The sequence below is a fragment of the Orbicella faveolata genome, unplaced genomic scaffold, assembly GCF_042242905.1.
Source record: "Orbicella faveolata isolate gen_17 unplaced genomic scaffold, um_ofav_v1 contig_3, whole genome shotgun sequence".
Classification (NCBI taxonomy): Eukaryota; Metazoa; Cnidaria; class Anthozoa; order Scleractinia; family Merulinidae; genus Orbicella; species Orbicella faveolata.
In genome coordinates this window covers 9,133,962-9,148,575 of record NW_028301558.1, presented here as the reverse complement: position 1 = coordinate 9,148,575, position 14,614 = coordinate 9,133,962, and the positions used below count along the sequence as shown (strand labels likewise).

The window sequence follows — 14,614 nt, the reverse complement described above, 5'->3', positions numbered from 1 at the left end:
GACGTTGATATCCTCTATTTGATCAATACATTACCGGTGTTTAACATCAAACTTGATCAGTGTTCAGCACATGCACAGTCAAGTACATCTTCAAAGGCTAACAAAGATGCACTTGAAAAATAAAAATAGACTATTTGCAACCTTTAGCTTTATATCAAATATAATTTGAGTATTGGCAGTGTGCTGCACCCATCTTAATTTCCAAAAATAATTTCAGAAACTTCCCATGGTATTGGAAAATCTTTTGCAACCTTCAGGTAATCCTCAGTAATCTTTGGTAATCTTTCGATGACCTTCGGAACTCTTTGGAAATCTTAGGAAGGGCTCGGCTGATCTTTGGAGTTGTTTGAAAATATTTGGGTGATATTCATAATTATTTGGAAGGGTTTGGTTAAACTTTGGAGGTGTTCAGAAAATATGTCTGATTATTGTTGGCTTTATTAAGAAGATCTTGGCAAACTTTGACCACCTTCCAAATACCTCAGATGACTATTGGCAGTCTTTAAATATCCTTGTCCTAGCTTCAGAAATCTTTGTTGCAATATGTAAGTTTGTATTACAACTTTGTACAGTTGCTAGCTTTGTTATGACATACATGAAACTCAAAGAAAACGATGATTATTCATAAGGCCAGAAATAGTTTAGAGTTATTGGAAAGTATGGAACTATCTCTTCTGCTTTCAATGAGCCATGTAACTTAAGATGTACATGTATGCAGAGGTTTATTCATATTTGTTTGCAAATACATGAAAAAACAGGCAGAACATAGCAGTCCTTTATAAAACTTGAATGCAAATACTGTTACTGATTTTTCTGCGTAACAGATACATTAACAACTGATTTTTTCTACTTAACTGCAACTCCATGTATGTTAATTACGGAGTATCTTCTAATATAATGTCTTTGGTCTCAGTAAATGATAATTTAAATTTCTCAGGCTCTAGCAAAAGACTGACATTACAAGTACTTGATAATAACCATATAGTACCAGTAACCCAGAGGTCATCTTTTTTCAATTTAATTGGCAGAGTGCCACCTTATTTCCATTTTTTTTTTGTCAAGGTTAAACAAAAGTCTACATGTACACTATCATCATGAATCAGTCTTTAACTGTTCTTCTTCAAAGTCTTTCTTGATTTTAACCATCAACTCAGGATTGCACAAAACATCGATAGCAGTCATGGCCATTCCCTTGCTTGCAATTAAGGTTTTCTCATGAGCAATCTCTGTTATTGCTGCTGTTGTGAATGCATGGGAATGGTTCACAGCTTTGCTGTCAATACCATACATCACATGAGTTGAAGGCACTATGTAAGAGACATTGCCCATATCTGTTGAGCCCAATGCTTCTCCATCCTTCAGTGGACCAAATGTTATTCCTAAGGTTTTCACATTAGCTTGGTAAAGCTCTGCAAGTGTGGAATTAGTTACCAAATTGGAATAACTAACCTCCCACTCCAGAGACACTGTGCATCCTTTAAAGAATGAAAGAGCAAATACTGATCAACTAACTTAAACCCAAGGTCTGGTCAAAACAAAATAATAATGCTAATAATAGATTAATACTTTAATAATTAATTTATTAGTTATAAAATTAACCAATTTAACCTTGGTCGGTGTCAAATGCTACTGAGACAGAGCAATTAAATTTCAGAAACAAACAGTTCAAACGAAACACAAGGTTGAAAACCCCAACTGGCAGGAAGCAAACCTGTTGGCTATTTACAAACATAATCAGGGATCTGATTACAGTGAATCTACAGTGAGTGTACAGTCAAACAACTCCAGTTAGTGGTCAGCGTAGTACTTGAACATATGACATCCAGATTTCAAGTTCAGCACCATAACCACTAGTTTTGGCCACCAGGTGCACACTGCTCCCTGTTCCAGTGAGGAGCCAGTGGCTCAATCAATGTCAGTGCTACATGAAATGACTTACAGGGTGATGCTATCTATTGGTTCTCCCCTCCCTCTTCACCAATATTTTGTCCCTGAAAGGCCACACATACCTTAAGTATTATACTCCCGCTTGGAAACAACATCAAGTGACAATTGAGTGTCTCACTCAAGAACACAAAAAAGTCAGTCTGGCCCAAGGGCTTGAAACCTGACCGCTAAATCCCAAACCCAGTTGTTAGCCATTAAGTCACTATGTGTCCCCCACATGCAACCCCCCTCCCCCACGGCTCTGTCCCTGCCTCCCCTACTCCCCCAAAAAACCAATGTAACAAAATTGGTTGAAATGAACTGAATGCCATGAAGTTTTTGATGACATACCAGTAGCAGATGCTGCTGCTTCAAAGCAAGCAGTGACCTTTCCTTTCAACACTCGAAGTTCCTCATCAGTGAGAGCTCTGATCATGTACTCAAGCTGGGTACGGTCAGGAATGATGTTAGCTTTAACACCCCCCTCAGTGATAATGCCATGGACTCGCCATGTTGGCTTCATCTGCTGTCGTAGCACACTTATGTTGTTATAAGCCATCACAGCTGCATCTAGCGCATTGATTCCTTCCCAAGGGAATGCTGCGGCATGGGCTGCATGACCTTTGTAGGTAATTTTGACTATCTGAGAAGCTAAAAAGTGAGGCTTCAACATATCATAAGGGCAAGGATGAACCATCATGCAGAAGTCAATGTCTTTGAAGCACCCATTGTTGATCATCAGAATCTTGCCTCCACCTCCTTCCTCCGCAGGAGTTCCAAGAAGAACTATTTTCACCTTTGGCTTCTGACTGACTGCGTCTAAAGCTATCTTGAGACCTGTACATGCACACACACACATCTATTAAAAATTATAATTATTACATTTGCAGCCCAAAATCCCAGACAAGCAATGCATGATTACTTCATCGTACATAATAATAATAACTTTATTTACATGTTATTTTACATATTATGAAAAATAATTTCCATATGGATAGTGTGCAAATCAACTTGTATTATTAATTTGGGCAGTTCTCTACACAATGCAATTAACACCTTATTTTTTTAACTAACCGAAATTGGGAAAAACACCTTGGTCGATACAGGTATAAATATCAAAATTCTAACTTGGCTCCGAGGCTTAGGGGAATAAAACAAAAGAAATTACATGGAGGATGGCGGATAAATAAATAATTCCTTTTGTTTTTTCCCCCCTAAGCCTCTGAGTAATCTGAGAGGACTATTATTCTAAATTTGAAGTGCTAGGTCTCACAGAATTGTATTAACGATTCCAATTACGTTTTAAGATGCTTTATGGAGTATTTTATTTTCATCTAGTGCGACACTCATTCTTCTAGTCTCGCTCAATTTATGACTCATTCATTTGTGTGTGAAGAATAGAATAAAGGAGATTCTATGTAGAGTAGGTATGGTTCTAAAGGAAAATTATTCTGATCATGAAATCTTGATCTGCAACGAAGAGCAACTATGAACTTACCTAAAGCAGCGGCTACACCTGATTCAGCGATCAGATTATGTCCACAAGCATGTCCTACTTCTGGTAAAGCGTCATATTCACTAATCAGACCAATTGTTAGACCTCCATCTTCACCGCATTCAGCACGAAACGCTGTATCCAGAGTGTAATGGGGCGTCACATCGAAACCTCGCTCGGCTAAAAACTCCGTCAGTCGATCATGAGCGTGCGTTTCTTTGAAACAGAGTTCTGGGTTTTCCCATAAGCTCTTGTTTAGATCATACAACTCTGAAGAATAGACATCGATGGCTTCTTTGGCTTTTTGTTTCAGAATCTCCGCTTGATCACTCGCCATGTCTCATGCACGATTGGAAAAATAATAAACACTCTTGTAAAGAGCGTAGCTCATAAAGGTCACGCTAGAGACCTCACGTGACTATCACGGCTTTCCTCTGGCGTGACCAAATACTGCGACGGGGAGGTTTTTTTTTTTTTTTTTTGTCTTTTGCTTTGTTTCGTTTTCTTGTTAACGATGCGGCAGGCCTGTGTTTGCCTTATTAATTATTTTTTTTTTGAAATTTGGCGTCTAATTGGGTTGTAAAGTGGTCAAGCAAGGAAGTGTAGACGTGGCTGCTTTGTGATGCATCACGCGATCCTCCTCGTTACGAGCGCGTGACAGTTACCAAGAGCGTCCAGGAGCCTATGAACGGTCTCATTTTTTCCCCTGAAATGTAAAATGGAAGGTTTTTTGTGGATGAAATTCTTTGATTAGGTCTCCATGTTTCAGCCGACCACCATTAGTATTTTGCTATACAGGCTCTCTGACATTCTCTAACTAAATTAGCCTGAAGTGTGATTCATATCCCGCCCTCAGGCTCAAAATACTACCATTGTAAAACTGACACACAAATTAGAGCTATAGTGACTTACCTGACATGAAATAACAACATTTTCATCCAATGGCGTCCTCTTTGCAGAAATTCCAGCGACTTCACGCCAAGTCTATACTCTCTCCTATCAACCTTTACTCTCTCCTATCAACGCTCGTTTTTTGTCCGATGTGCTAGAATCTGGAACGTTTTGCCTGAAAGTCTTAAGGAACACAATCAAACACCCCTTGCTTTTAAGAGATCCTTACTTAAATATTATACAAACGCTGTAGATATTTTTGATCAAGAAGATATAAGGACGTGGCGGACAATTTGCCCAAAGTGCAATACCGCTAAGACCTTAACGCGCCCACCGCATTGCTGCTTTTAAGCTCCCTTTACTAGATTTAGATTTATATATATTGTATAATTTTGTCTCTTAATTATATCTAAGGGGGCCGCTGTAATTGGCTAAGCTGTAGCGGCTCCCCTGGCCATTTTGTTTTTTTGTTTTTTTTCGTTTTTTCTTGTTTTTTTTTTTCGTTATGTGTAATAGTAGGCCGAAGCTTAATAAAGAAAAAAAAAAAAGAAAAAAAAAAGTCGATCTAAACAGTTAGCACGATCAGAGCCGTAACCAGTGCCAGGCAAACCAAGGCACTTGCCTCTGTCATTTTTTCGTTTTTGTTTTTGTTTTTGTTTTGTTTTCGAAGGAAAAAAATAAACCACTGCTAAATACCTAAGAAGAGAATTTTTCAATGGGCATTGCCATTTTTTTTTTGTGGCTACGCCCCTGACGGTCGATCGCGCTTGTAAATTTACTGCATGCAATCTTATAATATATCTTTACACAGGCAGAAACATTGCCATAAAGTTGCACTTTATACCTCTACACCAGGCTAAGGCTGTCCACAATTTTTTGGTATGTCTTTCATATTTCAAGCAACTTAAATTCCCTCCGAGAGATTTTCTGAGTATAACTTTCTAACCATTCATACTAAGAAATCGGAGAAGCTTTTAGAGTTCACGTTGGTCCCACCTTATTCCGAACTTTACTGAAGATTCTCTAAATGTTTCCCGAGGGCCGAACATTGTGTCTTACGTGACAATATTGACAATTTTTAACTTATTTTGTTTTCATTTTAATGATCCAGTCAAGTACAGGCTGTATCATCAATGTTCACTTTTGAACCAACATATCCCTGCTTATCAGTGGACGATTCATTAGTAAGTAATCATGCATGCTTGTGATTCCAAATGCACTTCATGCCCTACCAATTTCAAAATTACAATCCAATTGCCCTTGCTCATAACAGTACTCTACTTAATCTTACTACTTGTCATAGCCTTGTTTCTACATTGCAAAGCACATTTTGCCCTCTAAACTACAGTTACTTTGGAAGCAATGTTTGACTGTCTCCTGACTGTGGTGAGCTTAATTTAGTTTCCTTGAATAGTTTTGATACACTCTTCAATTTACCGACTTTTTTTTGGTGGGGGGGGGGGGGGGGGGGGAATTAACCACAAGCTCAACTTTGTAATTTGTTATTTTTTCTTGCAATATTAAAAAAATATATATATAAATGAAAATAAAATTAAAGTAATAACAAAAAGCAACAGTATTCAGATTATAGAAACACTATGGCCAGAGTTCAGGAGAACTCGGAAAAGCACTTTCCTCAGGCTGGCGTTTCCTATACTATTTAACAATTTGCATCGTTACTTGGGTGAGTTTGTGAAGTCATTCCGCACTTTGTCAATTAGATCTTTATTACACAGCACATCGATTGCTGTCATGGCCATTGCTTTGCTTGCAATCAACGTTTTCTCATGAGCAAGTTCTGTGATTGCTGCTGTTGTGAATGCATGAGAGTGATTGGGAGCTGTGGTGCCAATGGAATACATGGGATGTATTGATGGAACTACATGAGAAACATTTCCCATGTCAGTTGAGGCGGAAAAACTTGCTTCAGGAGGAAATGTTATCCCGAGAGTTTCTGCATTTGCTTGGTAGAGTTGAGCAAGGGTGTTGTTGGAGTCTAAATGTGAATATTTACTGGAAGCCATCCACTCCATGGCAACTTTGCAGCCTGAAGAAGGAAAGAAGAAAGAATTTTCTATCATACCAAGAAGGAAACTACTGGCAAACGCCTCTTACAGGGTGGCAATCCTCAGGGAGTTAAATGACAACTTAATCCAGGTTGGCTTCTTAATAAATAGGGGGTAGAAAAAAATTACTGAGCACAAGGCATGGTTGAAACATCATTTTGTGCTCCATCCCCCTGCTAAAGATAGCAATACACGGAGTACATGCAGTATATGAATTCCCCCTCTCCTTTAGCACTTGTCAATGCCGCTATAAATGGAAGTTAGGTAGATGAGACATTGATTTAACAAGCTGTATGTCGAATTATATTATAATCCATCAAGTATTTTTTGCTCACACGTGACTGTTCCAAATATACATCATGTGACTGAATATAACCCAGCTAAAACTCCTGTGTGTTGGAAAAGTATTTGAAGAATAAGAAACAAAAATATGAAAAAATATGCTCTAATGTCCTTGTACTTTATCCGTTCCTCAGAGCTCACAGTTTTCCTTGAAAAACTGTTCACTTCTAAGTTAGAACAGATACATACATGGTGTTCCGGACAAATCTCTAAGCATATTTTTGCGCCAAATAAAGGCTATTGTTGATATATAATTTGTAATTTGTAATTTATAATTTGTATTATTATATTGTAAGTGTATGCATGTGGTTACTGTATGTTGTACGTATATAATGATAATTACATTTTCTGGACATACATATATGTGCACAGTATACATGTAAAAGAAAGAGGCTCTAAAGTAACAACTCTTCAACTAGCAAACTTGTTTGACTAAATCACCTGTAAGGCTTTTAACTTGCTGACATATTACATTTTTTAGCCTGATTATATATTACATGTACTTTGACTCTAGGTTATTTGTAAATAAATAAATATTATATTTTTGGTTATACCCCGGCGTGATCAATCGATGACAATCGATCATCAGAAACCAATCGATCAATCGATATCAATCGATAACAATTAGTTAATTGTTATCGATTGCTATTGGCCAATCGATGACCAATCGATAATCACAAGCTCAAGTCACCAGTAACCAGAAAACTTTAAACTGTAGGTTTCTGTTGTAACTTGAAAGAGTACGAACATTTTCATCCCAGTTTAGTTTGTGTTAACAATGTTAATTTTCTTGCATTATACCCGCATTTAGAGAGATCAATAAAGTTATTGTTACTGTTGTTGATGGTAATGATGATCTTCACAATTACATGTGACCATATTTCTCCTGTCAAATCATTTTTTTACCTCCCCAAAAGATATGGTAATCGATGACAATCGATGACAATCGATGACAATTGATGACAATCGATGACAATCGATGGCAATTAAAAAACACAAGTTTTTTGGCCATCGATTGGTCATCGATTTCCGATATCAATCGATTAATTGTTATCGATTGATATCGATTGCCATCGATTGCTATCGATTATTGGTTTCATCGATCGATCACGCCGGGGTTATACATATCAATAATACAACAGTAATTACCACTGGCCAAGGCTGCGGCTTCAAAACACTTTGAGACTTTTTCCTTCAACACTTCAAGTTCCTGGTCAGTCACAGTCCTGACCGAACATTTAAGCTGCGTGCGATCAGGAATGATGTTAGGCTTAACACCCCCCTCAGTGATAATGGCATGGACACGCCATGTTGGCTTCATCTGCTGTCGTAACACACTTATGTTGTTGTATGCCATGACTGCTGCATCAAGTGCATTGATTCCTTCCCAAGGGAATGCTGCAGCGTGGGCTGCATGACCTTTGTAGGTAACTACCACATTCTCACGAGCAAAAATAACTGGCTTAAGTACATCTGCAGGGCAAGGATGAACCATCATGCAGAAGTCAATGTCTTTGAAGCACCAATTGTTGATCATCAGAATCTTGCCTCCTCGTTCTTCCTCAGCGGGAGTTCCAAGAAGAACTATTTTGACTTTTGGTTTCTGATTGACTGCTTCTAATGCAATCTTGAGACCTGAACACACAGAGCAATTAAAAGTCTTTAACAAGTCTTTAATTTAACATTTTAATGGCACAAAGCAAGTTTTTACTTAAAAGCATTGATACAGTGCTTGGCTTCCCATAAGATTTTAATGGTAATCAAATGGGCAACTTGCTTTACGACTATCCAATAACTAAATATGTCTCGGGACTTGGGACTAAACATGTTTCGGGACTCCCGGGGAGTGGGGAGGGGGACTCCCATATAAAAAGGACTGGGGCACTTGTCGCAAATTTTAAAAAGAACCCCTAAGAGGTACCATGATCCTGTCTGTGGGCGTGGCTAGAAAATGTTTTACTTTACACCCTTAAGTGGAACCAATTCTAAAACAACACATCTCCTGTCATATTTTTTCGGCTCAATACCCTAAATGGTACAGCAAAAGCTCCTGCTCTGGACCGTTTCAGGCTGAATACCCTAAGAGGTACCAAAACCGCATCTTTTAACCCCTAAAATTTACGACGAGCACCCCCGTCCTTTTTATAGGGGAGTTCCCGCCGGGCCTTAGATGTCTAAATCGACTCTTGGAATCTCTCCCCTGAGAATCAGAAAAAGTTGACGGGCATGCCTGCATACACTACATTTTTAATCTCCATAACCGGACAGCTCTCCAAAGTGGACACTTTTCCTTGCTCAAACGTTTTGGGACACGTTTGTGCAAGGAAAAGTGGGAGGTTCGATTGTACATGTACGAAAACGAAACCAAACTTAACTTAAAGCTTACCTAATGCCGCCGCTACACCTGATTCAGCGATCAGATTATGTCCACAAGCATGTCCTACTTCTGGTAAAGCGTCATATTCACTAATCAGACCAATTGTTAGACCTCCATCTTCACCGCATTCAGCACGGAACGCTGTATCCAAAGTGTAATAGGGCGTCACGTCGAAACCTCGCTCGGCTAAAAACTCCGTCAGTCGATCATGAGCGTAGAACTCCTTAAAAGCTAGCTCTGGGTTTTCCCATATGCTTTTGTTTAGATCATACAACTCAGGAGAATAGATGTCAATCGCTTCTTCTGCCTTTTGTTTCAGAATATCTGCCTCACCGCTCGCCATGTTTTCTGTTTTCCGGTTTCCGCATGATTGACGCACGAGTGGAAATTGAATCCTAGTAAGCAGCGGATGTTAACGCTGGCGCCTCATACCGGAAGTTTTCGTTTAGAACGATTTTGTCGCTAGTTTTATCATGTTCGATATGTTTTCTTATTAGGAATATTCGGAAACAATCACCCAGGAGCAGATTGAATAACTAAAGCAATTGCTTTTGTTTTGCCTAGAGATGTCCGCAGCCGTTTTTGGTGATGTCACGCAACGCTTCCCCCTTCTCTTGGGGGGAGCGTTGCGTGATAGCCCCCAAAACGGTTGGGGAGGATACCACAAGCGAGGCAGATTAAAAGTAATACCAAATGCTAAAAGCATTTTTTAAAAAAGCCTTAAAAAAGAGCCATGTTTCGAGAATGAATGGGCACTAATTTGAATATTTGCAACCTTCATTTTACACATGTAACAGCCTTCAGACCAGCAAAGAAAGATAAACCTCAGAGGTCAGTGAATTTAATTTATTGTAAATTACGTTTTTTTTACAAGCTTTGACTATAAAAGACTACTGGGTTGGGTACAGGATTTTAGAGATGGGGGTTCAAGATATGGACTGTGCTTCCCTGTAGGGGTGGGTGGGGGCATCCTCTCCCAGAAAATGTTTAAAATTGAGGTCCTTGGAAATGAATTTCAGACATTCTGAGGCCAAGTTAGCTTGTTATAATGTCTCATCTTTTTTTTTTAATATAGGGAGGTGGGTTTTGCACAAAATTTGTAACAAAATCTGTCTTAAAATTAGAATAATCATGTACTTACAGTACATTCGATTGCATTGGCTGATGATCAAACCCATGATGTGACAACTATGGACTAGGTTTCCCAGTCACAGCAATCCCTTTTCACAATAATTACTACTTGAAATTATCTGTGCAATCCCTTAACTTGATCAGGCAGGTTAATAAAAATTTATAAAAAAAATCTTTCTTTCTTAGATGTAATTAATTGATACTCTTCAAAACCTCAGCTATTTTGATAATTTGCACCTCTTTTAATTGCTCTCAGGGCTAGGGGAATATTTATCTGTTTGTGTTCTTTGTCGTTTTTGTTTGTTTTGTTTTGTTTTGTTAGGCCAATTGTTAAGAGCCTTGTAAACTGCACAGGTCGCCTCACACAGAAAGACAGAGAAAGGGATAAAATGTAATGACTAGAACTTAGAAGTGAAAAGTTACCACAGTTTTAAAGAAGTTTATAAATTATTGCTATATATTAATATATTTCATTGAAATTGAAATGCACAATTAAATTTAGTCAACAAGGATAATGGAAATGATTTCTAAATTACAAATGGCAAGGGCATTAAGCTAGGGTGGGTCCTGGGGTGCCCGTGACCCCCCTTTGTAAACCTTTTTTAAGCAAACAACCTACAACAGGTGGCGAAAACGACATGACAATATGGTGAGTACCCTCACTTTGACACAGTGTGACTCCCCCCCCCCCCTTTGAAAAATCCTGGCTACACCCCTGAAAGGTCAGTATAAAACAGAAAAAATGATAACAATTTTTGGCGTGAAATAAAAAAATAATCTGTCCTGTATTTTGGCATAAATTGTTACATTACCCACTTGACTGTGTAAATTCAAATAATCTGTTAATCTCCACAGTAATTATCAGTGATAGAAAATCCATCAATTGAAAGTAGTGTTAAAAACCGGGAAAACTGCCATTCTGTTTTTGGACATAACTTATTGGGACCTTGCAGTACGGAAATAATTTAAAAACATATGATTTAAATAATTGAAAAACAAACATGTCTCTGGATCTGGGTTATTCCCTTATCTTCTTATTTGGTGGACAGAATTTTATAAATTTAGTATTGTCATTCCCTCAAAAAGGAAATTAATGCTATTTTGTTCAGCTTGCTGAATGGCTTTAAACCTGCATTGTTCAATTTCTTTCACAATTTCACTTGTTACTTGTGTTATGTGATGTCATAAAGTCATTCCGCACTTTGTCAATCAGATCCTTATTGCACAACACATCAATGGCTGTCATAACCATCGCCTTGCTTGCAATCAAAGTTTTCTCATGAGCAACTTCTGTGACTGCTGCTGCTGTAAATGCGTGAGAGTGATTTGGAGCTGTTGTGCCAATGGAATACATGGGATGTATTGATGGAACTACGTGGGAGACATTTCCCATGTCAGTTGAGGCTGGAAAGTCTTCTTGAGTTGGAAATGTTACTGCCAATGACTCTGCATTTGCTTGGTAGAGTTGAGCAAGGGTGTGGTTGGTATCCAGATTTGAGTAACGAGGAGATATCCACTCAATAGAAACTTGGCACCCTACATAAAACAGAAATGGTACCCCTTGTTGAAGTCTCATATAGCTACTAACAGTATTATTGAATACTTTGTATAAATCCATTCACACTTACTATGGAATGCATTTTTTTAAATTTATGCTAGTAGTGCGAGGGTAAGATATCAGAGGTGGATAAGTAGAGAGATTCATGTTGAAAGTGACGTAATTTCCCATGTTAGTGAAAATTTGAGAGCATGTTAAATCCTGCACCCCACAAACAGCTTTCCAGCTTTAAGACAATAGGGCAAACAAGCTACTTTTGCAGTAGAAAGCTGAAACAGCAAAGTTAGCTAACCTGTAGCTGATGCAGCAGCTTGGAAGCAGCTTGTGACCTTTTCTGAAACTATATTCATCTCATCATCATTTGGCCCTCTGATATTGTATATTAACTGGGCTCGATCAGGAATGATATTGGGTTTTACCCCACCCTCAGATATTATTCCATGAACTTGCCATGTAGGCTTCATCTGCTGTCGTAACACACTTGTGTTGTCATAAGCCATGACTGTTGCATCAAGAGCATTGATTCCTTCCCAAGGGAAAGCCACAGCATGAGCAGCATGTCCCTTGTATGTTACAATTACATCTTGCTCTGATAGAATTGATGGCTTAAGTACATCTCCAGGGCAAGGATGCACCATCATGCAGATGTCGATATCTTTAAAACATCCATTGTTGATCATCAGAATCTTGCCACCTCCCGCTTCCTCGCCAGGAGTTCCAAGAAGAACTATTTTCACTTTTGGCTTCTGTTTGGCTGATTCCAAAGCAATCTTGAGACCTGTAAAGGTTTAGTTACTGGGCTGTCAGTGATTATGAAACCTGTTCAAATTCTTGATCTGAGAGGGTGATAATATAGCAAACTTCATTTCAGCCTCATTGTTACATGTAGACAGGGTAAGGAGGGATTGGGCTGAGATTTCAGCTCTGCTAACACTTCCAAAACAAATCCTCTTGAAATTTAATTTGCAATGACACTGAGAGGGTTTCAGTCTGGAGTGAAAATTCCAGCATTATGTTCTCAGAACAAACTGGAAAATTGGCCCCTTAGGAAATTATGCAAAATCTGACAGTGATTTGGGCTGATACTTTCCGAGTTCTATGGTACAATTTTTGACAGGGAACGTTTCCCTTTCTTATACTCTCCTTAGAGAATGGTACCACCATCAAATCAAGTACTGGAGTAGAAATACACCATCCTTTTACTGAATGGAAACATCTCAGTTGAGTATCCCCACACTCAACCTTTAGGTGCATTTGTTTGAGATTTTTTTTGAAACACTTAAATTAACAGTTTTCTGCCCTTTTCTACACTTCAACTGGTGAAATGCCTTCCATTATATCCTTCAGCCTGAATAAAGGTTCCTCTCCACATAGTCCACTGCCTCCCCTCTTTTAATACCCAATAAACAGGTAAATGGGTTACTCAAGAGTTTTCAAGGGCTGATGTGTGTTTGGGGAGGTGTCTTCAGGTTTTCCCTGGGAAGGATGTGATTTACATGAAGAGAATTAGATCTTGAGTCTTTATCTTGACTTCTTGTGGAAATAACTGGCCTCCCATCTAGGGGAAGGGGAACAAATGGAATGGGTCATAGCAATGCCAGTATTGTTACATACTCTGTAGTGGTTAAAAAAAAACTACATGTGCAAGCATGGTGGCCCACAAACAAATGGAGCCGGGAAGTGGAGGTGGCGGAGGGAAGGGGTGGGGGGTGGGGGGAGAGTTACTTCATAGGCTGTACCCAAAAGGGGCACTTTCTCAAGCTGGAAGTATACACATGTAGAAGAGTAGGCATTAGGGATTTGGAAAAAGGATTTGAGGAAAAGTGCCATCGGCTTATTTACAAGGCTTTCCAAAATATCTCAAACACAGTGATCAAATGCGTTATTGTGTGACAGTATGTAAGCCATTGCGTTACTTGAATTCTCCCGCTCCCTCCCGGGATATGGATTAAACTATCAGCAATGTATCACCTAAAGCAGCAGCTACACCTGATTCAGCGATCAGATTGTGTCCACAAGCATGTCCTACTTCTGGTAAAGCGTCATATTCACTAATCAGACCAATTGTTAGACCTCCATCTTCACCGTATTCACCACGAAACGCTGTATCCAGAGTGTAATGGGGCGTCACATGGAAACCTTGCGCCGCTAAAAACTCCGTCAGTTGATCATGAGCAAATGACTCTTTAAAAGATAGCTCTGGATTTTTCCATATTCTTTTGTTTAGATCGTACAACTCAGAAGAACGCTGGTCGATCGCCTCGATCGCACGTTGTTTCAACGCAGCAGCCTGATCGTCCACCATTTTGGGAAATGAGATTGCGTTATGTGTCAGTTACAAGAAACGAGCCAAGCTGTGATTGGGCAAAATGCAACCTCCCGTAGACGTTCTTATAGATCGTCACGCACTCCTTCCCAATGATGCCGTGACGAGCCTAAAGAGGCTCAAAGTATGGAGGGGTGAAGCGTTGGGTGACAACCCAAATGACGACAGACTGAAATGACAAGGAGGCCAGGCCACACCTTGAATGGTCGAACGTGGTTGATTCGTTGTATGCGAGACAGAACAAAATTTGAGCTGGAGGAAAATAATACCAGTGGAAGTTTATAACTTCTGATTACAGTCAGTAATAATAATAGTAACTAATGATAATTGTTATTTATATAACGCCATTCCTATGCTCATGGCGCGTTACGAAGAAATTTGTAACTTGTACATTCAGGAATAAAATCTATATAAGCTTATATACAAAAGAAAAGTATAAAAACTAAGTACAATTCAAAAATATTCACGATGTCTACAAAAACAATAAGTAGCTAATACTGTA

The 14,614-nt window shown here is 38.9% G+C and overlaps 3 protein-coding genes across 3 annotated transcripts; all 3 read right to left on the bottom strand.

The window, feature by feature from the left end:
* Positions 1-420: 420 nt before the first annotated feature.
* On the bottom strand, positions 421-5,252 carry LOC110067890 (xaa-Arg dipeptidase-like). The gene is made up of 3 exons (XM_020775236.2): positions 3,425-5,252; positions 2,278-2,763; positions 421-1,475 (listed from the first exon to the last, which is right to left on the bottom strand). The coding sequence occupies exons 1-3, from the start codon at positions 3,756-3,758 to the stop codon at positions 1,093-1,095; spliced, it is 1,203 nt and encodes a 400-aa protein (XP_020630895.1). The 5' UTR covers positions 3,759-5,252; the 3' UTR covers positions 421-1,092.
* Positions 5,253-5,387: 135 nt separating this feature from the next.
* On the bottom strand, positions 5,388-9,486 carry LOC110067916 (xaa-Arg dipeptidase-like). The gene is made up of 3 exons (XM_020775262.2): positions 9,107-9,486; positions 7,870-8,355; positions 5,388-6,359 (listed from the first exon to the last, which is right to left on the bottom strand). Exons 1-3 carry the CDS (start codon positions 9,438-9,440, stop codon positions 5,989-5,991), a joined length of 1,191 nt encoding a protein of 396 aa, XP_020630921.2. The 5' UTR covers positions 9,441-9,486; the 3' UTR covers positions 5,388-5,988.
* A 442-nt stretch (positions 9,487-9,928) lies between these two features.
* Positions 9,929-14,110, bottom strand: LOC110067917 (xaa-Arg dipeptidase-like). Its single transcript, XM_020775264.2, has 3 exons — positions 13,758-14,110; positions 12,079-12,564; positions 9,929-11,764 (listed from the first exon to the last, which is right to left on the bottom strand). The coding sequence occupies exons 1-3, from the start codon at positions 14,089-14,091 to the stop codon at positions 11,385-11,387; spliced, it is 1,200 nt and encodes a 399-aa protein (XP_020630923.2). The 5' UTR covers positions 14,092-14,110; the 3' UTR covers positions 9,929-11,384.
* Positions 14,111-14,614: the final 504 nt, after the last annotated feature.

Bases quoted from the DNA above. Each gene is read 5' to 3' on its own strand.
- LOC110067916 (XM_020775262.2), bottom strand. From the start codon at position 9,440: ATGGCGAGCGGTGAGGCAGATATTCTGAAACAAAAGGCAGAAGAAGCG. The intron at 8,356-9,106 runs GTAAGCTTTAAG...CTGTGTGTTCAG, and splicing joins AGGTGTAGCGGCGGCATTAG to GTCTCAAGATTGCATTAGAA. The intron at 6,360-7,869 runs GTAATTACTGTT...TTCCTTCTTCAG, and splicing joins AGCCGCAGCCTTGGCCAGTG to GCTGCAAAGTTGCCATGGAG.
- LOC110067890 (XM_020775236.2), bottom strand. From the start codon at position 3,758: ATGGCGAGTGATCAAGCGGAGATTCTGAAACAAAAAGCCAAAGAAGCC. The intron at 2,764-3,424 runs GTAAGTTCATAG...GTGCATGTACAG, and splicing joins AGGTGTAGCCGCTGCTTTAG to GTCTCAAGATAGCTTTAGAC. The intron at 1,476-2,277 runs GTATGTCATCAA...CATTCTTTAAAG, and splicing joins AGCAGCAGCATCTGCTACTG to GATGCACAGTGTCTCTGGAG.
- LOC110067917 (XM_020775264.2), bottom strand. From the start codon at position 14,091: ATGGTGGACGATCAGGCTGCTGCGTTGAAACAACGTGCGATCGAGGCG. The intron at 12,565-13,757 runs GTGATACATTGC...AAACCTTTACAG, and splicing joins AGGTGTAGCTGCTGCTTTAG to GTCTCAAGATTGCTTTGGAA. The intron at 11,765-12,078 runs GTTAGCTAACTT...TGTTTTATGTAG, and splicing joins AGCTGCTGCATCAGCTACAG to GGTGCCAAGTTTCTATTGAG.